At 39.6% G+C, this 26,768-nt stretch overlaps 1 protein-coding gene across 1 annotated transcript in view; it reads right to left on the minus strand.

The window, feature by feature from the left end:
- The window catches only part of astn1 (astrotactin 1), a 2,838,691-nt gene that overhangs the window by 570,540 nt on the left and 2,241,383 nt on the right, over positions 1 to 26,768 (minus strand). Inside the window, exon 14 of the mRNA XM_063063753.1 lies at positions 5,076 to 5,203. Coding sequence (XP_062919823.1) covers positions 5,076 to 5,203 — 128 coding nt within the window. The remainder of the gene's footprint in view (positions 1 to 5,075; positions 5,204 to 26,768) is intronic.

The following is a 26,768-nucleotide window of genomic DNA, read 5'->3' on the forward strand; positions in this document are numbered from 1 at the left end:
ACAGACTTTTAGCTATTAAAGGAATCAAGGGATATAGGATTAGTGGAGAAAAAGAAGTATGCAGAGATAAAACATGATCTGATTGAATGGTGGAGCAGACACAGGCAAACGATGGCCCACTTTCCTTCCATATCTCGTGTTCTGATGCTCTCCTCGGTGAGGTATGGAAATTAAGATCTGAATAACGCTAAACTGAAAAGCAGGATGCATCTTATTAATCTCCAGACAGCAGATTCAGAGCATGCAACTGGAAAATTTCCATATGCTCCAAGATGCTAATCTTCTTCAGGTCAGATAAATCATTCCTGTGTTCCTTCATTGCAAGCTAATTACATAAACTTGTAGTGCATGGTTTGCAGATATTTATTATTCATTCATTTATGTACATTTACACCAAAAAGGTCATTTAAGTAGTTCAGCAGGAGAGAGAATCTGAGCAAAACAACATATCTTTGACTGAAAACAGTAGGTAATGAAGTGCTTTAATCCTGAATGTGCTCAGAATTAAATAGCTTGCCTCTTCTAGTCAGACAAGTCACACATACTCATACATAACATAAAACAGCTGCAAAGGACACGATATAGAGAAGCAGAAATGCCCATTGGGAGTCTTGGGGACTGATAAAGAAAGGTTAGGCTTTTTTTTATTGCCTGAATAAATTACAGAGCAGATTAATAGAGCTGAGATTAGGTCAGCAAAATGTCCCAGATGGAGAAAAAACCTAAAGATCCTCTGTACGTATCACAGAAAGAGGGCTCCTATAATTCACCACATTTTCAACTTAAATGCCAGGGCCTTTGTAAAACAAAAGAAAAACCTAGGAGATTTAGTCATGGTATATCATTCCTCATAATTAATCAGCAGTAACTAACTGTTCAAAATGTACTGGATGCACATTGTCTCGAGATGTCCTAAACTCAGCAAAGTGCTGCATAAACACCATTTTTCTTTCTTTAATGCCGAAAGAAAATTGAAATCTTGGATGAGGACATAGATAGGAAGGTTAGTAAGTTTGCAGATTACAGAAGATTGGAGTTGTAGATAGTGTAGAAGGCTGTCATAGGTTACAACAGGATATTGACAGGATGCAGAGTTGGGCAAAGAAATGGCAAATGGAGTTCAATCCAGAAAAGTGTAACGATATATTTTGTAAGATCGACCTTGACGGCAGACAACAAGGCTAATGACAGGATTCTAAGCAATTTGGAGGAACAGAGGGAGCTTGGAGTCCAAATTTACACAAGTTGATAGGGTGCTTAAAAAGGCATATGGTGTATTAGCTTTCATTAGTTTGGGGGACTGAGTTCGGGGACTGCAAAGTTATGTAGCAATTCTATAAAGCTCTGGTTAAACCACACCTGGAGTATTGCAATCACAAACAAGAGAAAATCTGCTGATGCTTGAAATCCAAGCCACACACACAAAATGCTGGAGGAACTCATCAGGCCAGGGAGATTTTATGGAAAAGAGTACAGTGGACGTTTTGGGCCAAGACTCTCCATCAGGACCCCTTGTGTGTTGCTTGGAATATTGCATTCTCTTCTAGTTGCCTCATTATAGGAAGGATGCAGAAGCTTTAGAAAGGGTCAGAGTAGGTTTACCAGAATGCTGCCTGGATGAGTGAATATGTGTTATGAAGAAATGTTGAGCAAGCCAGGGTTTCATCTCTTTGGAATGATGGAGTATGAGAGGCAATTTGACAGAGATGTATAAGATTATAAAGGGCACAAGACAGACTGGACAGCTAGTGCCTTTTCCCTCGGACAGCAGTAGTCAATACCAGAGAACCTCCATTTAAAATGTGGAGGAAAGTTTAGGGGAGATGTGGGATTAGGTCATCTGGGTGTGTGGAATGCACTGCTTGGGGTGGTAGAGTCTGATGTAAACGGAATATTTTAAAACATAACTTTTAGGCATATAGATGTAAAAAACCTAGAGGCTATTGTCTGTGTAGGAAGGAAGGGTTAGGTTGACCACAGAGTAGCTTTATACTGCTTAGAACAACATCATGTGCTGAAGGGTTGGTTCTGTGCTGTACTGTTCTACGTTCTATGTTCCAGTGGCAAGGATCACATTGGAAGGAAGTTTGCAGTTCCTACCACCACCACCGGTACAGCTGGCTGATGCTAATTGATTCGAGTCAAGTGCTCACCATGTCTAATGACTGGCATGTTCTGTTCCCTGACTTTCAGCAACCATGCTTCTGGGCGTCGAGATCCCTGAGAATCTAACCTGGTCCCAACATATCAATGCAGTTATAAAGAAGGCAAGACAGCGGCTATACTTCATTAGGAGTCTGAAGAGATTTGGTATGTCAACAAATACACTCAAAAACTTCTATAGCTGTACTGTGGAGAACATTCTGACAGGCTACATCACTCTCTGGTATGGGGGGGGGGGCACTACAGAGGACCAAAAGAAGCTGCAGAGGGTTGTAAATTTAGTCGGCTCCATCTTGGGTACTAGCCTACATAGTACCCAGGACATCTTCGGGGAGCTGTGTCTCAGAAAAGCGGTGTCTATTATTAAGGGCCTCCAGCACCCAAGTTTAAAGGTTCCAAGGTTGTCAAGCCGAGGAGTGGTAGTGGGGACAAGCTCCCACCTCCTAAAAATGCTCCTCACGGCATGCGCCTCAAATAGTCTCTGACAACCAAGTCCAACTCCTGGCCTTCTCGTGTGGCTTAGCCTCTAAGTCCGGCGGAACTGTTTCTACTGACAGCAGAAAGGGCAAAGACGGGTTCTGGCACCTTAAAACCAGTGCTTCGGGTAGATGGAGCTCGTCAGCCTGGGAAGGCAGTCCACCTAAGAGAGGGAAAACTCTGATTTCAAACCGCCGCTGTCTTGTGGCCATACCCACTCATTGGAAAGGCTTCGGGAGTAAACTCTGAGGACAAATTCAGAGCTGAAGTCCCTAAGGCAGTCCGACGTTGCCTTCAACCTCGTTCTGGCAACTCCTACGACGACACTAGTGCCAAGCTGTATCGGTCCTTGCCCTTCCCTTGGACAACGTCGGTGTTGTGGAAATGGGAGACCTGCTGCATGGGAAACTGCTGGTCTTCCATACAACCTTGCCTAGGCCTGCGCCCTGGAGAACCTTTCCAGGCGCAGATCCATGGTCTCGCGAGACTAATGGATGCCACCACCAGCACCCAGGGCATGCCCTTTTCTCACTGTTAGCATTAGGAAGGAGGTACAGAAGCCTGAAGGCACACACTCAGCGATTCAGGAACAGCTTCTTCCCCTCTGCCATCTGATTCCTAAATGGACATTGAACCCTTGGACACTACTTCACTTTTTTAATATATATTCAGGTTTTTGCACGATTTTTAATCTATTCAATATACATATACTGTAATTGATCTACTTATTTAGCTGTTGTTATTTTGTTTTCTCTTTTATATTATGTATTGCGTTGAACTGCTGCTGCTAAGTTAACAAATTCCACGACACATGCCGATGATAATAAATCTGATTCTGTTCCCTCAGCCTGCAGTTAGTTCATAAGCAGTTCAGAATGCATGTTTCCAAAAAATGTCTCCAGATGGCACCAAAAGGCTGTCTGGAAACATGACATCAGCTTGCCGGCAAATGGTTATACTTAACAGAACTGTGTGAATTTACGGGAGAGAGAGATGCAATGACTCATCTCAGCCAAGATGGCTGAAAGGGACTGCTAAAGTGAGGTCATGTAAAAGTACACAGGCACATCTTCTTGGACAAAAAAGACTAAAGCAGAGTTTAAGAAAGGGCAGATTCAAAGAAATTATTTCAAGTGCTATTGGTGTCCAGATTCAGAAAGCACTGCTCTAATATTAAAGCAGGAGCTGTCGGGAATCAGTTTTCACACAATAGCAGGGATCTTGTTTCTCCAGAAAAATAAATTGTTCTAGCTGGATCAAGTGAAAATCTCAAGAACAGAACTCTTACACTTCTCTCAGTTAAGACAAAATAAAAGGCTAGGAATTAAGATATGAATCAAATGTGCCTGAATGAAGCTGGAGAGCCAACATTTTACAATATCAATAACCCAGGTACAATTCCTGATGCTGCCTGCAAGGAGTTTCTATGTTCTCCCTGCGACTGTGGGTTTCCTCTGGGTGGTCCGATTTCTTCCCACAGTGCAAAGACAACCAATCAACCAGTATAATTGATCAATGTAAATTGTCCCATGATTAGGCAAGGGTTAAATTGAGGGTTGCAGCGCAGCACAACTCAGAGAGCCATAATGGCCTACTCCGCACGGTATGTCAATAAATAATTTAAAGAAAAAGTTCAGCATGTTCAATGGTTTAATTCTGTTCCAGTATGTTTCTTTCTGACAGAGTGCCCCATTTAACATTTAATAGGTCTTATGTGGGGATGCCTATCTGACACAGAATTCCATCATATGGTCTTCCACTGCTTCTTGCTGCTTTGACCACTAGTGTAGCTTAGAATATGGTTGTACATTTGCCAATCGCCATAATCTATTCTCTTAAAGCCATAGCACAAACAACACATCAGGTACTGTACAATATAGTGTAAAATAGGTTTAATTCTTATGTAAAGAAAATAATTATCATTTCTACAGCTGCAGTACATTGACGCAGTTCATATATGGAAGTATCTAGAACCGCCATTATTAATGATATAATTTATTAATACAGCCTTAGCATTGACACTGTGGTGTATACAATGCAATTTGGGTAGATTGGTCTGAAATAATTTTTAAAATAATCACAATATTGCTAGTTGTATTTTGGCTGGGAAAATATGATTTCGCATAACCAGTGGCTATGGTCTGTAATTGAAAAGGACATCACTACTACAGGAAGGCTATTAATCTGTAATGTTAATTCTGCTTCATTCTCTACAGATGCTGCCTGATCTGCTGAGTATTCATGGCTCTCTCTGATCTATATTTGAAACTTCTGGCATCAGGTGTTTTTTTTTTGCATTTCGATAACGATGGTTTATTGAATAGTGAACCATCAATTATACCTCACTAAGTCAAATACTAATTACTTTAGGTTCTTATTACATTCAAGTTTATGTTCAGCAAAGCATGAAAAGGAATATGCAAGGCCAGCCTGACCTGTGAGGTAGTCCGGATCTGGTACAGGCTCAGACAGTTCTTCCTGGCATTGGCTCTCACTGGGCAGAGCTGAGGCAACCATTCCATCTGGCAGTTGCTGCGGGATGCCAGTCACAAAATTCTTCTGTCTAAAGGAGAGAGAGAGAGTGGAAATTATAGTCCTTGATGCAAGCAGTTTTCTGAATACAGAAATATCAGAATTAGGAAAACATTGACAAATTGATAAGTTAAAACATGTTCAGCATCACTCTGTCTTTTCTTAAAGAATGTAATTAATATTGTGCATTTTTTCACACGTTAAAACCAAATGTTTCTCAATTGGAGCATGATATGTAGAAATTAAATTATTTCAAAACACAAGGTATCCATGAATTAATTATGATTTGCATTTCCTAGCTTGATTATAAGGCCACTATTGCCTCAATCGAGTATTTTTTTGCAATTTATGAAGGACCTTTATATTATTAAAACCTATCAGTCCAACAGGACAGACTGAAAACTTACAGAATTTGATTAATGGTAGCTCAGAACCAGTTTTCCATTGAGGAGAGATGGAGAGTAGAGACTACCCCACACTGAGTATGCTACTTCCCTAAACCTGCTGTGAGGAATCTGGATTACTCACCTTTGTATTAATGATTAGAGTTGGAGATCAAAGAACCTGACATGACATGAAGGGATCATTACTGACGTTAAAGTTCCTAATCTACAACTGATGTCAAAATCCTGGAACATGTCATCAGGAGTCCAGGTTTAGCATCACTTTCATTTCAGAGGAGCGAATTATTTCACTTTCTAGAAATTGATGGAAATACTGAGCAGATCAGGCAGTGTTAAGATTGTAGCACATTGATCTTTCATATGTTTACATGTGATATATAACACAGCAAAAGCTATATTATCTATCCATCCTGATACTTAAGATTTTTCCTCACGTGAATATATCATTCCCATTTTGCTGTAATGCTTATACAGCCTTCTGTACAAAGCATCGAGAACGCTTTGATTAACTACTCCTTGTGGTATTAAATCTCATCTCACCTTTTTTTTATATAAACTGTATGTTTCTTTTGGAATTCCCTGTTGGATATTATTTTGGTGGTCGATAGCCTCTAGTTGTGCTGCTTAAAAGTAAAAATTCTTCATGATTTTTTAAGATTTCATACAATATTGAAGATGTCTCACATAATGGAAAATAAATCTGGTCTATTGCTCTATTTCTGCTTTATATACTCTTACATTTCTGGTATTATCCTTGTAAATCTTCTCTGTACCCTTTATCTTATAATGCTGTGACCAGAACTGTACATAGCACTCCAAATGTGATCTAATCAGGGTTCCAAAAGACAACATAATTTTGCCACTTTTTGATTCTGTCCTCTAAAATCAACTGGAAGTATTTGGTTTTCTTTATTGTTTTTCATGGTAGTGCAGTTTTTTTAAAAAAAATCATTGATGTATCCGTATTCCCTTTGCGTTTCAACCTACCAGACTGCTAGCTTCCCAGTAATATGTGACCTCATGTCTCTCACAACATTGTACTGCTTTTTACATCTCTGCCAATCACATGTCCAGTCTGGATGTTTATGAATGTTCTGCAGTAATATATTGCAGTATAACTCCTAGCAACATTTAATTTAGTATCTTTGATCCCATGGTCAGAAGTTTTATTGCAAATTGTGAACAGCTGTGGTCCCAAACTGCTCCTTGTGGCGCACTATTACACGTTTTATTTCTCTCAATGCTACTCTTTATTCCCACTCTCTGTATCCTGTTTTAAAGCCAGAGATCCTGACTCTGCGTCCTCTGACCATATTCATTCGTCTATTTGGTGGTATCTTATTAAACACCTTTAGAAGGTCTGGATTTTATTCCTTCCTACTGCATTACCACAATCTCCCTTCTAAATTTCCATCACAAAAGACCTTTCTTTGTGAAATCAATGCTGACCATCCATTGTTAACCTTTTTGAATCTTCTCATAGAGTTCTGATAAAATAATACATAGCCAAAGCATTAATTTCTTCTCTCTCCACAGATGTAGCTGACCTCTTGAGTATTTCTAGCAACCTAATCCTGTACTTCATACATTGCTACAACAACACAGTCCCAAGCAGTTGCAGGTGAAAGTACAATTCTTCACCAGAACACAAGAAAATAGGAGCAGGAGTAGACCCCCAGGCCCCTCAAGCCTACCCTAACATTCAGTATGATCATGGCTGTTCTATGCTGGCCTCACATTCTCTTTTGTGCCAGTTCCCAATAACCCTTAGTCCCTCAACCTTTCTGATATTTGTCCATCTCCACCTTAAATACATCTAATAATTTGTCTGCTATCACCACCAATGGTAGAGAATTCCAAAGATTCACTATCTCTCAGAGAACAAATCTCAATGCACCTCAGTTTTAAATGACCAGTCCCTTAACTTGTAGTTATCTCCCACTGTTCATGAATCTCCCACTAACAGCAACATCCCAATCTGTACTTTGTTCTCAAGTCATCTTAAGATCTTGTATGTTTGTATAAGGTCATCCCTCAATCTTCCATACTTGAAGAAATCTAGACTGAAACTCTCTTGACAGTACTGTCCTCTCATTCCAGGAATTAGCTTGGTGGTTCTGCTTTCATTGCCATGGCTATTCCTCAAGGTCAAGAATGATGGTCTTCATTCTGTTGATCTATTTATGGACTCTCAAGTGGCTTATGAGTCCAATCTTGGCTTTGAAAGTTCTCCCACATTCAGGACAGGTATTTCCAGATGGCAGATCGGGCTTTGGTTGTTGCTGCCTCTCTTTCCATTTTCTTCTCTTTTCTTCTAACTCTGCACATCTGTTGGCTTCAAAAGTTGCTGTTCCTCCTCGGATGATGGCTTGCCAGAGTTTCCTGTCCTTGGCATTGGTTTCCCAATTGTTGATATCAATGTTACATTTCTTCGTGTTGTCTTTTAAGACGTCTTTGAATCTCTTCTGTCGTCCGCCTCTTTTACGTTTGCCTTCTTTAAGCTGGGAGTAGAAGATTTGTTTCGGCAGACGTTCGTCTTTCATCTGAACAACATGACCACTCCATCTTAGTTGGTTCTTGATGACGTAGGCTTCAATGCTTGTTGTTTTTGCTTCATTTAGCACACTGACGTTGGTTCTTCTATCTTCCCAGCTGATATTTAAGATGTTTTGAAGACAGCGTTGATGGAACTTTTCAAGTGCCTTCAGATGTCGTCGGTATGTTGTCCAGGTTTCTGATGCATACAGGAGCATTGGGATTTCCACTGATTTTCCCTGTTTTTCCCTGTTTCCCTGAATTTCCCTGTTAGCAACAGCAGGAAAGATCCTCACCCGCATCATGAACAACCGGCTCAAGCCTTTAGCTGAGAAGATCCTTCTGGAGACACAAGCTGGTTTTAGACCATCACGTGGAGCAATTGACATGTTCTTCACAATGCGACAACTACAAGAAAAATGTTGTGAACAACTTCAACCTTTGTACATGGCATTCATCAACCTCACCAAAGCCTTTGGCTCAGTATCAAGGGAACTCCTGTGGGATGTCCTATCCACCTATGGATGCCCTGAAAAGTACATTTGAATCTTGGTTCTGCTTTGCACTGTCTCCAATGCTACTATGTTTTAGGTAAGGGGACTGAAACTGTGCAGAGTATACCAGCTTGATCTCACCAACATCCTGTATGACTGTAGCAAAACCTCTCTATTCTTAAACTCCAATCATTTTACAATACAGGGTAACATACTGTTTATCTTTGTGTTGGATTTGCCTGTTAAAATTATAATTTGTAGATGACAATACTTAAATGTCTCTGAACTTCTCTCCATTTAGATAATGATCTGCTTTTTCATGTGAATCTTACAGTATGTACTACACAAGGACTCCCTGGTGTGTTTCAATTTTTTTTGTTGACTCGTTAATGCTTATGAGTCTCGAGGGGGACCTCTCCTTAAATTCTGTGGCAGATTTAGTATCTTGATAACCTGAAAATTTAATTGCGTAGTGCTTAATTTTCAGTATTATGCAAATATTTTCCCCAGAACATTACATGCATTAATGACCACCCCCAAAGTCATTTAGCTTCAATTTATAAATTCTACCATGCACTAATGGGCTTAAACCAGGTTGTGACCGATCATGATTTGCACATCAGTCACACTTACAAATGAACCAGCATACAGAGAGGAGGTGCAGAAACTGTCTGAATGGTGCAATAACTATGGCCTTTCAGTGAACATCAGAAACAACAAAGAACTTATTACCGACTTCAGGAGATCAAGAAAATATGAATAAACTCCACTACTCAAATGGTGAAGCAGTGGAAAGGGTCTCCAGCTTAAAAGTTCTTGGGAGTGAACATCACAGTGGCGCTCTCTTGGACCACCAGCACCACTGATGGTAGGGAAAGCGCCTATATGATCTTAGAAATTTAAAGAGAGCAAATCTGCTTCAAAAGCTGCTGGTAAACTTTTATGCCAATGTGCCATTAGGAGCATACTGACCCACTGCATTGACAGCATGATTCACTAGCTGGAACAAGCTAGTTGAAAGCACTTCAACGAGTGATCTGGATTGATGTATGGAACATCATTGTACAAAACTACCAGATATGGAAACTATCTACAGTTCACACTGCCTATGATGAAATGCACTCATCTCACCACAGTAATCACCTGTTCCATCTCCTACCATCTGGCAGGAGATACAGAAACATCTTTGCATGGGCATCCAGACTGTAAAACAGCTTTCTTCCCCAGGGCTGTCGTGAAACTGAACAATTCCCTTCCCAACCATAGCCCATAGGCACTATGGATAATCTCTAAGTACGAGACATAGGCAGTGCAATATTTGGGTTCAGATGGGGCAGCTACCCTCCTTTGATTTCAGAGCTCTTGGTTTTTTTAAAATTCAGCTTTAATTCTTGAAGTTATTTTATATTTAGTCATTGTATTTTATAACATTGACATGTGCAATACTTGAATCGGACAACCACAATTTCTTTTAATTTTAGAGTTGTTTGTTTTTAATTCATTTGTAACTCAGATGTCATTCTAAATAACTCAGATGTTATTTTAAATCTAGTCATTGTGTTTTTAGTTATTGAGTTGCCAGTATGCAGTTTTGCATTGAATGGATTAGAACTGGAATCTCATTGTCCTCGCCACTGACAAAAAAACTCTTAACAAGTGTTGATGTTATATTGGGTGTGGCTTGTTTTGGCCAGCTGATGTATTTTCCTAATTACTTCAGGTTTGATGGAGTTCAAATTACCTTGGTCACATGGGTAGTTTAGCAATATTTTATCGACTTTTGTTTCAGTTCAGTAAATCAATGCTCCAAGGCCAAGTGAACGTATGTATTCTCCACAGCATAAGTCCAGGGACCACCCAATACACCACACTGGAAACAAGGGTGGATGCCTTCAGCAAGAGTAAGCATTACTGGAGTGAGATTAGTAAACCTCTGAATTAAAGAAACCACACATAACCAAATCCCTTTGTACTGAGGCAAGTAAAAGGGACTCGAGGTGTGTTGGCAGAAGTAACACAAACAGAGCTCAGTGGCAGAATAAGAAAATATTATAAAAAAACAATCAATCTTTAGCACTTTGAAGGATTGGTTTTGGTCTCCAATTCCTTGTAAGTGCCCTGTAAGTGAGCAGAGTGTTTCTGCTGGTAGAGCAGTTACTGCAGTTCCAGAGACTGGAATTCAATCCTCACCTCTGATATCTCTGGAGAACTTGTACATTCTGCCCATGATTGTGTGGGTTTTCTTTTAGATGCTTCAATTTCCTCTCCCATCCTGAACAGGTGCAGGTTGGTAGGTTAACTGGTGGCTGCAACTTGTTCCTAGATTAGGTGGATGCGATTTTCTGGAGGTGGAGTCGATGTGAATGTGGGGAGAATACTGTACTGGGAAGTTAATGGGGAACAGCGAGCCACCAAAGACTTGCTTGGAGAAAATGGATATTGATGGTTATCAATGGGTGCCTACATTGTACTTGTTGACCTTGAATATGGTGGTAAACCTTGAGAACATGTATTACAAGGCTCAGGAAGAGCTTTTATCCACCATCATGACTTTGAATGGAATTCTTATGCAATAAAGATGAACTCTTGATTTCTCAACTCACCTTGCCATCACCATTGCACTTTTTGTCTTCTTGTTCTGCACTTTCTCTAGAATTGTAACACAATATTCTGCATTGCTTTTCAATCTTCTTTTATTACTCAATTACTGTACCCACTCTATGACACTACCCTCTGATAAGATCGGTTCTCAGCGACTTTCGGGAAATCATGGGCCACTCTAGAGTCATTTCCTGTTGAAGGCAACCAAGGATGATGAAATTCATCATCGCATTCTATGTTCCAGGGAAGCCTTTTGTCACTCTAAGATAAAGTTGTTTAAGACCTGAGACCCAGCTCCATGCTTAAAGTAATCTGGGCAGCAGTAATCCCTGCTGTGCTTCTAATTTACAGCAGGCACTTTCAGTCACTTAAAGATATTACTAATGCTTTACTAATGCTTTTTCCACATCATCTACCAAATTCTTGAAAGAATAAAGAAAAGTAACGTCAGTGTTTTCTCCCAAAAGCACACATCCCCATCACTGGGGCATAAGTTACACTCAGTAATGTTGAGTATGTTGAGCATACCATGTTGTTCATACATACGAAACCAGACTCCTGACACAAAAGTTGTACTTCCAACTCCATCACAGGGAGAGGTCAGCAGGCCGATGGAGGAAAATACTCAAAGCCTCCTCGGGAAGTGGATGAGCAACAGTTGGTATGGAGTTAATAACCTTACGGCAATGCATCAGGAACTCACAGAGTCTCTGTGTAATTAAAGAAACACACCAGTTCACAAACTATCGGCTTCTCTTGCTCTACCTGTGGAAGAATCTGTGGTTCCAACTTTGTCATTATTGGTCATCCCAGAATCCACAAAACTGGAATATAAGCAAGTCATCCTCAATGCTAAAGGACTGCCTAAAAAGAGGATTGGCTCAACTAAAAAAGCCTAATGGATTTCCATTCCTGAAGGACAGATAGAATCTAAAGAAGTTTCCATAACACTCTGATAATTTTTCGGCCATCAATAATTATGCATTAAAATCACACAAAAATAGAATTATATTATTTAAAATTAATTTCCACAGCTGCTGCGGTGGGATTTGAATTAGGTCTGTAGATTGTTAGTCCAGGTTATCTGCTTTACTAGTCCTGTGATTTAAGTCAATAACCATATGTAGAAGTCTTCATTATGCACCATAAAATTCTTCAATGTAAAAGAAGTATTGAGCAATTTGTTTTCACAGGTTTTCTGTCAGTGAATCATGTTAACGATCAGTGATGCAACATTTGTTAAAATGGCGATATAATTTTTTAATTCACTTTCAAACAATGGTCCGTCAAATAAACAGTGTCACCTGGCAGCTGTGGAATTACATACAGGTCCCGAATTCAGATTTCCTAAACTTGATTTTAAAATCATAGTTCTTACATCTTACATCTGCCCACAGACTGTGCAATTTTGCACTGGAATTTGATTAGGGAGTTACAAAAACAATGCAAATCCTTCAGATTATCTGGGATGCATGTGAAAAGGGAAAAGACTGGGGAAACAGAGTGAAAAATTGCAGAAAGTCATGAAGCATCAAATGAGTTAGAGCAATACATTCAATATAAGGTCAATTTAGCAGCTGTTTTAGCGAAGGGGGTAAGAAAGATTGGATTAAAAAAGTGAGTTGGAAGGGACAAAGAATAAACAACAAAAAGTCACCCACAATTAAATACTGAAGTGCGAGTGGACTTTTACTGTCTAAATCTTTTAGTCTGTTTTCCACATAAGTATCACAATTTCACCCATTTTCCAGAAACTTCACTGCAGGTTTACAGTACTGAACTCTTGATGCAATCCCGAGATTATTGCATACGTGTGGACACCATTCATTTCAATGTCAGCTTCAGTGAAGGCTGATAGCTTCAAAGTTACCAAATGGTCAGGTGTGTACTTTGAGTTCATTGGTATTGCAACATCAAAGCAATCTATAGTTTCCTATACTGTCAGATTGTTGATTGTAAGGTTAAGTCATCATTGAGGACGTTACAACTGAGCCTCAGAAACAATTAAATAACTTTCTGAACAGAAAGAAGATTGAGGGATTTTATGAAAACGTCTCTAGTTTTTGTCTTTGTTGTTTCATAAATTTCGCTTTTTGAAAAGTGCATCTGATGAGCTCTCTGTCAGTTGTAAAAATTAGTGAAAGCTCAAGAGGGCTGTTGATTAAATTCATTATTTCAAAAAAATTAAAGCTGCACAACAATAAATTGTACAACCTCCACACTGAATAAGCTCAGCTGATTCACGACCAGGTGTTAGATATTCTAGGGAATCAAATCATCTCCCAAAAATTACTTTGTTCCATCTCAGAGGACCGCACCTTGTTCTGGAGATGAGATGGAAGAACCAAGATACGATTACTGAGCTCTGCCCCATGTTCCATGACGCTGGCCCTAATTACGTTTGTACATCACATGGACTGGTTGACTGACTACAATTGCGTATGTTATCGTGGGATGCAATTCAGATGCTTTGTAAGGTGAAAGCATCAATGAAGGTACAATACAATAAGATATCAGAGGAATTAAAAATAACTCATCCAAGTTACACTTCAAGAGTTATGATATGTAAAAAATAATTTTGAAACTCAAGAGGAATCTTTGTTTCCTGTTCAGCTATGTGGTTGGATAGATCAAAAGTTTTTCTATTAATTTAGATACAGAATTTACCTGTTAATTTCAAAGTCTGCTCTTCCTCTGAGCATCTGGACTAAATCCTCCCAGAAGGAAAACACTGAGAAAAGCAGATAAACTATATTTTAGACGATAAATGCCGAAGCAAATACAAATACTGAAAATATCCTGAAGGAGGAGAGTGACCACTAGTTGTGGTCTGAAGCAGTGCCAATAATATATGTAGAACAAAGGTTGAGGACCTGTAAGCAGATGATTGGGATCTAGGAGAGAGATTCAAAAGCAGGTCTATAAAGGCAGTATTACTCAAGTGTAGAAACAGCAGAATAATGCAAGTGACTGTGTAGTTGGAGAATTCCAGATAAATTAGGCATTAGAACTATTTCTAAGGCATGTGGTACCTGTATAAATTGATTTTTTTTTTTACCTAGGCAAGACTGGAATTCATATTCACACAGGAAAGAGGTGCAGGGGTGAGAAGAGGTTGTGTTTAAGGGATGAAAGTTCAAAGAGAATTCAGGAAGGAGAAAAATGAAGCAGGAAATGGCAGCTTAAAAGTGTTAAACAAAATAAAAAGATGTCAGAAGCAAAGATAATTAGAAAAAGGAGTCAAAGTTCAAAAGATGATAAAAACTAAAGTCACTGTATCTGAATAGCTGCAGCACCTACAACAAAGTCAATTAACAACATGGAATAAAAGGAATGGGAGCATGGCTGCAGGTGACAGGTGGATGTCTTCCATTTTCCTTCTGAGTAAAATTTGGATTAAATTCAGAAACAGCAAAGGACAGAGCTAATAGCAATTACAGGCCACCAAAGAGTAGATATGACATTGGGTATGAAATGTACCAAGGAGAATGTAAGAATTTATTGTTATTTTAAGAGAATTTAATACACTTATAGACTGTATAAATGAATGGTAATGTTGACTATGAATCGCAGAATGTATAAAAAGATTTCCAGGATAATGTGTTGACGAAACAACAAGCTAAAGGGTATTTCTGAACAACGGGAAAGGGTTAATCTTGATCATCTTGTAAAAGAGGTCTTTAGGATGTGTGACCATACAATGACAGAATTTTGCATTAAGTTTTAAGTCTTAAACTATGGTCTTAAATGCAAGGAAAATTATCGATGTACAACAGGAGAACTGGCTGCAGATTATTAGGAGAACACACTGAAAGATATACAGATAGACAGGCAATGAGACATAGTCCAATTAATACTTTCAAGGCACAAAACCCAACAGAAGAGGTTGTCAGGAGAAATTAAGAAAGGGCACCCTATGTGAAGAAGAAGCACATGCAGTTCCTGGAAATAGAAGATGGTCTGATGTTTGGGAGCATTTCAAAACTTAAAAAAATGACTAACACATCATAAAGAATGTCAGTATAAAGATCAAGTGATTCTATGGGGACTGATAAAGATAAAAACTTACAAGGGAAAATGTGGGCATTTTACAGATAGAAATAGGGTAAATTATAATAAGAAATATGGAACTTAAAAGAGAAGCTAAGCAATAATTTTGTATCTGTCTTCATGGAAGACACAATAAACCTGAAATACTAGAGGGTCCATTGCGAGCGAGAAACTGAAGGAATTAAGTATATAAAAAGTCATACTAGAGAGGATAATGAGACTAAAGCTTGATAAATCCCAAGGACCCAAGTATCTACATCACAGACCTTTGTAACAGGTTGCTATGGTAATAATAGATTCCTTAGCTAACAGCTTCCAAAATACAGTAGGTCCTCATATTGTTCCTGTGGATTGGGAGAGCAAGTGTGATACAAGAGAGTAAAGAAGGACTACTGATCTGATAACCTTACATAGAATATCTAGTTGTCCAGAACAGAAATGGGTCCTTCAGCCAAACATGCTCATGCCAGACATTTTGACAATCTACGCTTTCATTTGTTGAACAAAACAGAAAGTTTGTATCTTTTTTTATATGACAGGAGATTGGCTAATATGGTAACACACATCAAAGTTGCTGGTGAATGCAGCAAGGCAGGCAGCATCTCTAGGAAGAGGTGCAGTCGATGTTTCAGGCCGAGACCCTTCGTCAGTCCTGGGCCTTGCGCATAGGTAAAATTACAAGAAAATCACACCAATGTCTTTATTTTCTTTGAAGGTCAAGAAAGTTTGGCTTGTCATTGAGTATTCCAATGAAGACTGCTGGCTGCACTGAGTCATGGATTCTAGTGAATACATCATGGACACATCCCTCCCCGCTATGGATAGTATCTATAGGGGGCACTGCCACAAGAAGGTGACATCTGTCATCAGCGAGCCCTACCATGGTCCATGCCATCTTTTTACAGCTACCATTGGGCAAGAGGTACAGAAACCTGAAGACCTACAGCACCAGCTTCAAGAATAGGTACCTCAACCATTTGGTTCTTGCTGCTTTGATCACCTTGCACTCAAATGGACTTCATTGTTTGTGTGTTTATTTGTTTATTTATTTATTTATTGACATACAGCATGGGGAATATGCTTTTATGACCCTTCAACCCACACTGCCGAGCAATCCACCAAATTAATCATAGCTTAATCATGGGACAATTTAAAATGACCAATTAACCTATCAACCTATATGTCTTTGGTATGTGGGAGGAAACCGGAGTACCCAGAGGAAACCCAAGCAGTCACAGGGAAATATACAAACTTCTTATAGGCAGCGGTGGGAACTGTACCCAAGTTGCCTGTACAGTAAAGCATTGTGCTAACCACTACACTACTGTGCCACCCCAATTGTTCCAATTGTGATTTCTTGCAACACTGTGCATAAGTTATGATTAATGTTTTTCTTGTGAATGCTACTTAGTTGGTGCCTGTGACACTGCTGCAATAGGTTTTTCATTGTGCCTTTGTATAAATGTAGTTGTGCATGTGACAATAAACTTGACTTTCACTTGAGTACAGGAGTGAAGAAACCTTACTGCAGTTCTCTGGGAGCCTGTTGGGAGCATCTGGAGAACTGGGTAAAGTTTTGGTCTCCTTACCCTAATAAGGGCAAACTTACCACGTAGGGAGTGCTGGGAAGATCCATTAGATTGGTTGGCTCATCAATGAGGAGAGATTGAGCAGAAAGGTATGTATCTCTAAAGCATAGGTTCCCAACTTTTTTTATTCCATGGACTAATACCATTATAGACCCCAGGTTGGGAACCCCTGCTCGCGAGTTTAATAGAAAGAGGAGAACTGATTAAAAAAAATCACATAACCCTTTCAAGGCTTGACTGGCTGTATATTTCTCATGATGAAGAGTTGGGAATCAGGGGTTCTTGTCTCAAAATAAGGGGCAGGTCATTTAAGACTGAAATAAGGAGAAGTCTCTTCACATAGATGTTGGCAAAATCATTGGACTTCTTGACCACAGAGAGTGCAGAGAACCAGTTATAGAGATTGAGGTATTTCTGGAAATTAATCAAATCAAGGGGCATAGGAATAGTTAAGAAATGGCACCGAGGTGGAAGGTCAACCATGTTCCTGATGAATAGCAGAGGAGAGGTGAATAACCAATTAACCTACTCCTGTTCCTGTTTCCTATGTTTTTACAAATAAGACAAATTAGGAATTACTTCACACCAGGAAGTAATTTGTAATCAGAGATTTTAATCATCACCTTAATTTGATTACAGTAAATGAACACAGGAAAAGATGAAAAGTACATAGGAATATCTTCAGCTGGAGTGCTGTTTGACATGTTTTCGGCCCAGAGAGCAGATTCTATCGAAAGCTTCATTTTATACCTGCCAAAAGAGCGAGCTTTCAAATTTTTGGTTCTGTATCAGTCACTCTGGAATTGTTTGTTCATTATGTGCCATGTCATATGACGTGGGCGATCATGGCCTTTCCATAACCGTGACTGTTCTTGGTGTTACATACCTCGTGTGTATCTTCTGACTGTCTTATGACCATGATGTAAATTTCCTGTCAGTGTGGGGTCACATGATGTAACTTTCCTGCCAGTGTGAGGTCATGTGATGGCATGTTCCAACAGGTATATAAAGGGGAAACCCCTGTTGTCACGCAGTTAGTTCGTCAGTTAATTTGTTAGCTTTGCTGCGTATTTGTCTTATGATGCAGATTCATTTTAAAGTGGAGTTTTCACTTTCTATTGTGAGGTACAAACACGTTGTACCAGCAGTTTCGCCAATCGCTGCCAGTTCTTGTTTGTTGCATCTTTGTTTTACATTTACAGTCTAGTATTGGAGAGTGAAGACATTACCAAATTACGGGAGCCCGAAGGATTGAGTAAAGTTGGTGTCATTCGGCGGTTTTATAATGGTTTGGCCTTATTGACTCTTCGTTCAGGAATAGTGGCCTGCATTTGAGATAACCCCTGCAAGATCAGGAAGGTTTGTGCAGTGTTCATCCTCCAGGAAAAGGTCAGTTCCTTTAAGCCATTTTATTTCCTTCATCGTGAATCCTTTGGACAAGGTATCTCTTGGCTAGGATCAGCAGTAATGTCACGTCTTTGAAGAAATAGGTTTTCAGAGAAGTCTCTCCTTACTGACTCTATAAATCACGTGAACTTTTGAATTTACCACTTAAAGACTGTGTTTAAATTTACGACTTTAAGAACTATTCCAGAGTTTGGGTGTTTGTTAAATTGCCGTTTAGCAGTTAACTTCTGGTTAAATTAGTCATTTGTTTACTTTTCACTATTGTTGAGCAGAGTCTAATAAATGTTTATGTTTGTTTATAAAACCTGACTCAATCCTATAATTCATTGTTGCCGACCATGTAACATTGGAAGTTTTTCTTTGGAAGTGGTGTGCCATTGCCTCTTCTGGGTAGTGTCTATGCAAGACTGGTGACCCCGGCCATTATCAATACTCTTCAGAGATTGCCTGGTGTCAATGTTCGTATAACCAGGACATATGATATGCACCAGCTGCTCATATGACCAACCACCACCTGTTCCCATGGCCTCACATGACCCTGATCCGGGGGCTAAGCAAGTGCTACACCTTCCCCAAAGGTGACCTGTAGGCCAGTGGAGGGGAGAAGCACCTTACACCCCCTTTGCGAGAGATGTACCTCCACCCTATTACTACCATTCTGCAGTACTATAGCATGAATGGTGCAATGTTGTGCTATGCAGACATAAAAAAGCTGTTTTCAATTGCAGGCAAGATAGAATTGGTTCATCTTACCAAGAGATTTTTTTGAAATACCAAGAACTCTCATATCATTGTCAGATAGAATGGAAAAAAAATAGAATTGGACAAGTGCCTAGTGCTACTAGTTCATCTGTAATTCTGTGGGAGAAACACAATGAATAAGTATGAACCAAGGAAACAATAGAGGATGTGGTTTATGATGGTCCCATTGGCCAAGGAGCTTGCTGATGTATACAGTAGGATTTCACACCACCTGCTCAGGGCAGGCTTTCTTCATATAACTTTATAACAATTACAGCACGGAAACAGGCCATCTCGGCCCTTCTAGTCCGTGCTGAACTCCTACTCTCACCTGGTCCCACTGACCTGCACTCACTCAGCCAGTTAGAAGAGTGGGTGAAAGATGGCAGATGGAGTTTAATGCTGAAAAATGTGAGGTGATACATTTTGGTAGGACTAATCAAAATAGGACATACATGGTAAATGATAGGGCATTGAAGAAGGCTGTAGAACAGAAGGATCTAGGAATAATCGTGCATAGTTTCCTGAAGATGGAATCTCATGTGGATAGGGTGGTGAAGAAAGCTTTTGGTATGCTGGCCTTTATTAATCAGAGCATTGAGTATAGGAGTTGGGATGTAATGTTGAAATTGTATAAGGCATTGGTAAGGCCAAATTTAGAGTATTGTGTACAGTTCTGGTCACCGAATTATAGGAAAGATGTCAATAAAATTGAGAGAGCACAGAGGAGGTTTACCAAAATGTTGCCTGGGTTTCATCTCCTAAGTTACAAAGATAGGTTGAGCAAGTTAGGTCTTTATTCTTTGGAGCGTAGAAGGTTGAGAGGGGACTTAATAGAGGTGTTTAAAATTATGAGGGGGATTGATAGAGTTGACGTGGATAGGCTTTTTCCATTGAGAGTGGGAGAGATTCAAATAAGAGGACATGAGTTGAGAGTTAAAGGGCAAAAGTTTAGGGGTAACATGAGGGGGAACTTCTTTACTCAGAGTGGTGGCTGTGTGGAATGAGCTTCCAGCAGAAGTGGTTGAGGCAGGTTCGATGTTGTCATTTAAAGTTAAATTGGATAGATGTATGGACAGGAAGAGATAGTTTCATCTCCTCACTCCTTTCTGGAGCTATTTTCTTAGCTTGTTTATTGGGACTGTCTCTCAGTAATAGAGAGCCTGCCGCTTGTAGTGCCCCACAGAGAGAAAAGGGAATATTAAAATGACAATGATATCCTGAATATTCATGAAATCTCTGAAAGAAAAGGATTCACAATCTCATCTTTATCCAAGATGCCTGTGCTTATAATCAATGTCAGACCAATTCTTCCACCTACTGACCCTTAACTTGCTGACATACTTCAGATCCTATTTAAGTCATTGTCACAGTGTGGAAACAGGCACTTCAGCCCAAAGAATCCATGTTAAGCATTACCCACCCACATTAATAGCCAGTTTAAGTTATAGCAAGGGTAAGTTCTCATCCTTGTTTCCAAATCCCATCACAATTTTGTATCTCTGCTTTCTCAATAATCATTTGCATCCATAGAATCCTTTGAGGGAGCTGTAATCTTGCAGCTCTAGCCATTCTAAATCTGCTTTTAAACAGTCATTAAATTTCTCTCTTTGTTCATCTACTCTACTGGGGCATCTTGCTACATTGAAGAGGTTACGTATACTTAGACATCATCCATTGCTGCCAATCTTCTGGCAGCTTGGCTTATTTTCTATGAATGGGACTATGTACTGAAATAAGTATTGCCCAAGTACATTGAGCATCATCATGTGTTTTCCAGTGGTATTATTTTAGAGTGAATGTGCACATTCATACTGCATTTTCAAGAGCATGAAGAAAAAATGCCAGAAACATTCAGCAGGTTGGATAGCATCTGTGTAATGAGAAACAGAGGTTCTGTTTCATGTCAGGAGTCCTTTGTTAGAAGTTGGAAAGAAAAATTGAAAAAAAAGGTAATCTTAAGTTGCAGAGATGGTAATGGGAAGGATGGACATAGCAAAGGGAACCTGTGTTTTTGATGAGTTGCCCATTCTCCATTAATACAGTGTAGCTTGACCTTGTTAGTTATGTCCCATAGTCCTACTATTGGCAGCACATTAAGCAGATAAGAGAAAAAAATTGCTCTCCAACTGCCTCATTTATGCAGCTGAACTGTTCTCATCCTATCTCAGATATTTGCTTCATCCTATCCATTCTTCCCACCACTTTCTCTGTAATTGTCAGAATCAGATTTATTATCACCTGCATGTGTCATGAAATATGTTAATGTTGTGACTGCCGTACAATGCAATACATGATAATATAGATAAAGAAGTAAATCAATTACAGTAAGTATATTACAATAACAGTACAGTAACAATTACAGTAAGTACCCTTTTAAATGTATTAAAATAGTGCAAAAACATAAATAATATATATTATAAAAATGTGAGGTAGTATGCATGGGTTCAATGTCCATTTAGGAATCACATAGCACAGGGGAAGAAGCTGAGTGTGTGGCTTCAGGCTTCTGTACCTCCTTTGTGATGGTAACAATGAGAAGAGGGCAAGCCCTAGGTGATGGGGGTCCTTAATAATGGATGTTGGCTTTCTGACGTACTGCTCCTTGAAGATGTCTTGGATACTACAGATGCTAGTACCCAAGATGTTGTTGACTAATTTTATAACTTCCTGCTGCTTCTTTTGGTCCTATGGAGTAGAACCCCCACCCCCCCTCCCCACACCAGGCAATGATGCAGCCTATCAGAATGCTCTCCATGGTACATCTGTAGAAATTTTCGAGTGTTTTAGTTGACAAACCAAATCTCCTCAAACCCTAATGAAATATAGCCACTGTCTTGCCTTCTTTATAACTACATCAATATGTTGGGACCAGATTAGAACCTCAGAGATCTTGACACCCAGGAACATGAAATTGCTCACTCTCTCCACTCTGATCACTCTATGAGGATTGGTTTGTGTTCCTTTCTTACCCTTCCTGAAGTCCACAATCAGCTTTTTCATCTTATTAACATTGAGTGCAAAGTTATTGGTGGAACACCACTAAACTAACTGGTATATCTCGCTCCTCTATGCCCTCTCATCTCCATCTGAGATTCTACCATCAGCAAATTTATAGATGGCATTTGAACTATACCTAGCCACACAGACATGGGTATAGAGGGATTGGAGCAGTGGACTAAGCACATGACCCTGAAGTACGCCAGTGTTGATCATCAGCAAGGAGAAGATATTATCACCAATCCGCACAGATTGTGGCTTTCCAGTTAGTAAGTTGAGGATCCAATTGTAGAGGGAGGTACAGAGGCCCAGGTTCTGTAGCTTGTCAATCAGGACTGTGGGAATGATGATTAAACATAGAACTATAGTCTATGGACAGAATCCCGACATATGTGTTTGTATAGTCCAAGAGATCTAAAGCCGTGTGAAGAGCCATTGAGATTGGATCTGCTATAGACCTATTGTGATGATAGACAAATTGCAGTGGGTCCAGGACCTGGCTGAGGCTGTTCATTTGATCCATGACTGACCTCTCAAAGCACTTCATCACTGTAGATGTGAGTGCTATTGGGCAATAGTCATTAAGGCAGCTTACACTACTCTTCTTTGGCACTGACATAATTGTTGCCTTTTTGAAGCAGGTGGGAACTTCTGACCGCAGCAGTGAGAGGTTGAAAATGTCCTTGAATATTCCTGCCAGATGGTTGGCACAAGTTTTCAGAGCCTGACGGGTACTCCATCAGGGCCAGCCACCTTGTGAAGGTTCACCCACTTTAAAGACAGCCTAACATTGGCCTCAGAGACAGAGATCACAGGGTGACTGGATGCAGCAGGGATCGTCACAGCTGTAGTTATGTTCTCCCTTTCAAAACAGGCATAGAAGACGTTGAGCTCATCTTGTAGTGAAGCATTGTTGCCATTCACACTGTTGGGATTTGCTCTGTAAGAGGTAATGTTTTGCAAACTCTGCCAGAATTAACGTGCATCTGATGTTGCCAACCTCGCTCGGAATTATTTCTTCACTCTTGAAATAGCCCACTGCACGTCATACTCGGTTTTCTTGTACAGACCTGGGTGGCTTAAATGCTACAGATCTAACCCTCAGCAGACGACGAACCTCCTGGTTCATCCACTGCCTTTGGTTTGGGAATGTACAGCAAGTTTTCGTAGGCACACAGTCATCCACACAGTTTTTAATGAAGTCGGTAACGACCGCAGCGTAGTCATCTAGATTTGAAGATCCCTGAATACAGTCCATTCCACCTATTCAAAGCAGTCCTGTAAGTGCTCCTTTGCTTCTCTTGTCCATACCTTCTTGGTCCTCACTACTGGCGCTGCGGTCTTCAGTCTCTCTCTATACTCAGGGAGTAGAAGTACAGCCAGGTGATCAGACTTCCTGAAGTGAGGGCATGGAATAGCACTGTAGGCATTCTTGATGGTGGTGTGTTGTTTCCTCTGGTACTACAAGTTATTTGATGCTGGTAATTATTTGGTGACTTTTTCCCCCAAAATGATGGTGAAGGCATCAGGGTGTGTTGCTTCGTGCAGGTTGATCCTATTGCTTAGATCAACCAAAATCTGCTTGACATTGGCCTGAGGTAGAATGTTCCAAAATGATCGCTGAAATCTTCTGCGGCAGGCAAAATGGACAGCGCTTAATTGTCAGATATTCCAGATCTGGTGAGCAGAATTGGGACAACACTGATACATTTGTGCACTCAGAGGAATTGATCATGTGGCATACACCCCCACCTTTGCTTCTGCAAGACTTGACAGTCCTAGTGAACCCGTCAATCTGAATCGCTGTTTCTGGTTCGGAACGTATTAACCAGGATTCTGTGAAACAAAGGACACAAGCAGTCCTAATGTCCCTTTGATACAGCACCCTAGCTCTGAGATCTTCAATTTTATTTACTAGATACTGTATATTTGCCAGCAAGATAGTCGGTATGGGAGTCAACCATCCCCTTTTCTTAAATGCACTAGTATTACCTGACCTGCAGCCACATTTCCTATCAGAAAGTTTCTTCTAGCAAGAAGTATGGCCACAATCGGCATTGATTCCATCGGTTTTAAGCAGCGATAGATTATTCAATCACATCAAGACATCTTTATTAACTGTACAGACCCTGGAAGCAATTGTGATTCTCAGCTGTATCAGGCTGAAAAGGGAACATTTAATCATATCCATCAACCTGTGCTGCACGAGATCGTCATCTTCAAGGTGCCCCGGAAGTTTAAAAAAAAAACTGTAAGATGCCTTTTTTCCACATCTCTTTCCTCATTCTGATGAAGAATCTCTAACCTAAAACATTAGATGTTTCTCTTTCCACAAGTGCAGTCTGATCTGCTGTTTTCAAAATTTTTCTTTTTATATTTCAGATGTTCACCTTCTGCAGATATATATATTTACTTTTGTATTAAAATATGATGCATTATTCAAATCCAGACAACAGGGTAATGTTCTCACACTCACTTAGCAGTGTTTCAATTTCTGGCCCACTAAAAGCATTTTTATTCATTCATGGGAATAAAGCATTCATAGAAATAGGAACACTTTAAAGATTTAGAGATCAGAATTCATCATTTTTGAAGACATTAGCTTGTAACCAATGAAGTTTTAACTTTTAAAGTCTTGTAGTGTTAAGTCAGTTATTGAAGGCTAAGTTGACCCATTTCAAATGATTATGTCAACTGATTGAGACAAACAACCTGGAAATGCCATGTACAGATCAGATCTATTCACCAAAGGCTACCTTTGCACTAGAAGGAATACAATAGAGATTCATCAGATTCACTCCTGGCATAAAAATCCAACATTCAAGACCTTTACCCAATAATGGTAATTAACTAGATCAGGCCTACACTCTGGTAAGATTAGAATAGTGAATTTGTTCATATTTCTATCATTTTTTAACAGAAATTTTATGGGTCAATTTGGGTATCACCTTTCCCCTATCTCAGAACTAGGATATATTGTTGTATTCTAATGAGTCGACCATTCAGGACAAAGGTGAGAAGAAATTCCTTCATGCAGAGGGTGGTGAATCTTTTAATTCTCGAGCTTGAAGATCTGTAGAGGCTCAGTCTCATAAGTTCATAAAGAAAGAGAGCAAGGGATGTTTGAATATTAAGGGAATCAGGAGATTTGGGACTTCTGCAGGAATATACTGTAGCATTTAAGTAATAGATCAGTCACAATCTTACTGAACGGGGACAAACAAGATGGCCTGCTCCTGCTTCTATTTCTTATATATTCATGAACCAAAACAGTGGGAGGACACAGGTAATCCAACTATGCCACTTCACTGCAAGACAATTCCAGTAAGGAAGCAGAAAGGAAGGGTCGTGCTAGGTATATATACAATTAGGGAAAAGATTCTGTTCTCTGAAACCATGGTTGTAGGGTTATATTCCTGACCTGATGCCAGGCTTCAGTATTTTTTCTGGGCTGCAGGGGAATAAATTAAATGAGGGAGAATCTAGTTGTCATGAGTAACACAGGAATCAACAACATAGTTGGAATTAGAAATGAGGCACACCTGAGAGAGCTTAATGAGCTAAAGACAGAATTAGAATACAGGTCCTCAAGGGTAATAATGACAGGTCTATTTCCTGAGCCACATGCTAATCAAGCATGAAGACTGAAGGCAAAAGTTTTTTTTATACTAAAGAGAAATGAGTTTTGACTAACAAGGCAAAAACTAAGCTTGGACTGTGGCGAGAACCTTTAACTCGTAAGAGAGAAAAGGTTCTCGTCGGGAAAGACAAAAAGTCAGGGTGAAGGTCATGAAGCAGTAATGTGAAGAACAATAAACAGAATGAGACAGGAAGGGATGGAGAGATAAGATTGATAGTTCAGTGAGAAACAAAGTTCTTTCAAGAAACACCAAGTTAGAGGTGTTATACCTCAATGCATGCTAATGAGCAGCAAAAAAAGGGACAAGTAATTTAACCTATAGCAGTTACAGAGATTAGGTTACATGATCCCCAAAGATACAATGTAATAAAGAGAACCAAGTGTATCAAAAGAGTAAAACAATACGAAAGAAAAAATCATAAGGAAGCTGCTCTAACTTTATAGAGAAGTCAATAGCAAAAATTAATATGGAACTCTTAGAGACAATCTTCCAGAGATATTATAATGAAGGTTAAAAATACATTGAGATAATAACCAAATATTTAAATCCATCTTTATTGCAGAAGAAATAAAAGAGGGAAAAAAGAAGTCTTAACTATTGTAACAGATTGAAGTAATGGTTTCTACTGGCGAAGATACACTGGCAAAAAGTAAAGGGGAATTAGAAGCTGACAAATCCCCTGGATCTAGCGGACTGCAAGCCAGGAATCTCAAAAGTAATGTTTGGGGGAGAAAATAGACATATTGTTGACAGACAAGTGATTCTTTAGTGATGATTTTCCAAAATTCCCTCACCTCAATTCTGGAAGTTCCAGTAGAGTGGAAGGAGGAAACATAACATCACTATTGAAGGAAAGGGGAGAGGAACACAAGGAACTCGAAAGCAGTCAGTCTCACATACAGGTGCTGTGTTGTTACCCATCATTGGGGATAAAGCGCTGAGAGGATTGCAATAGCAGACTGAATATTGCCTTACCTCTGCAAAATATAAATGGATATTTTATGGATGCAATGAATAGGGTAGAGAAAGTAGCAGCAATGGATATAAAAGGCATTTGATAAAGTAATGCACGCAAAGCTATTGCAGAAAGTAGGGTCTCAGGGGATTGAGGTTACGTATCAAATTGAATTAAAA

This window comes from Mobula hypostoma, chromosome 12, assembly GCF_963921235.1.
Source record: "Mobula hypostoma chromosome 12, sMobHyp1.1, whole genome shotgun sequence".
In the NCBI taxonomy this organism is placed as follows: domain Eukaryota; kingdom Metazoa; phylum Chordata; class Chondrichthyes; order Myliobatiformes; family Myliobatidae; genus Mobula; species Mobula hypostoma.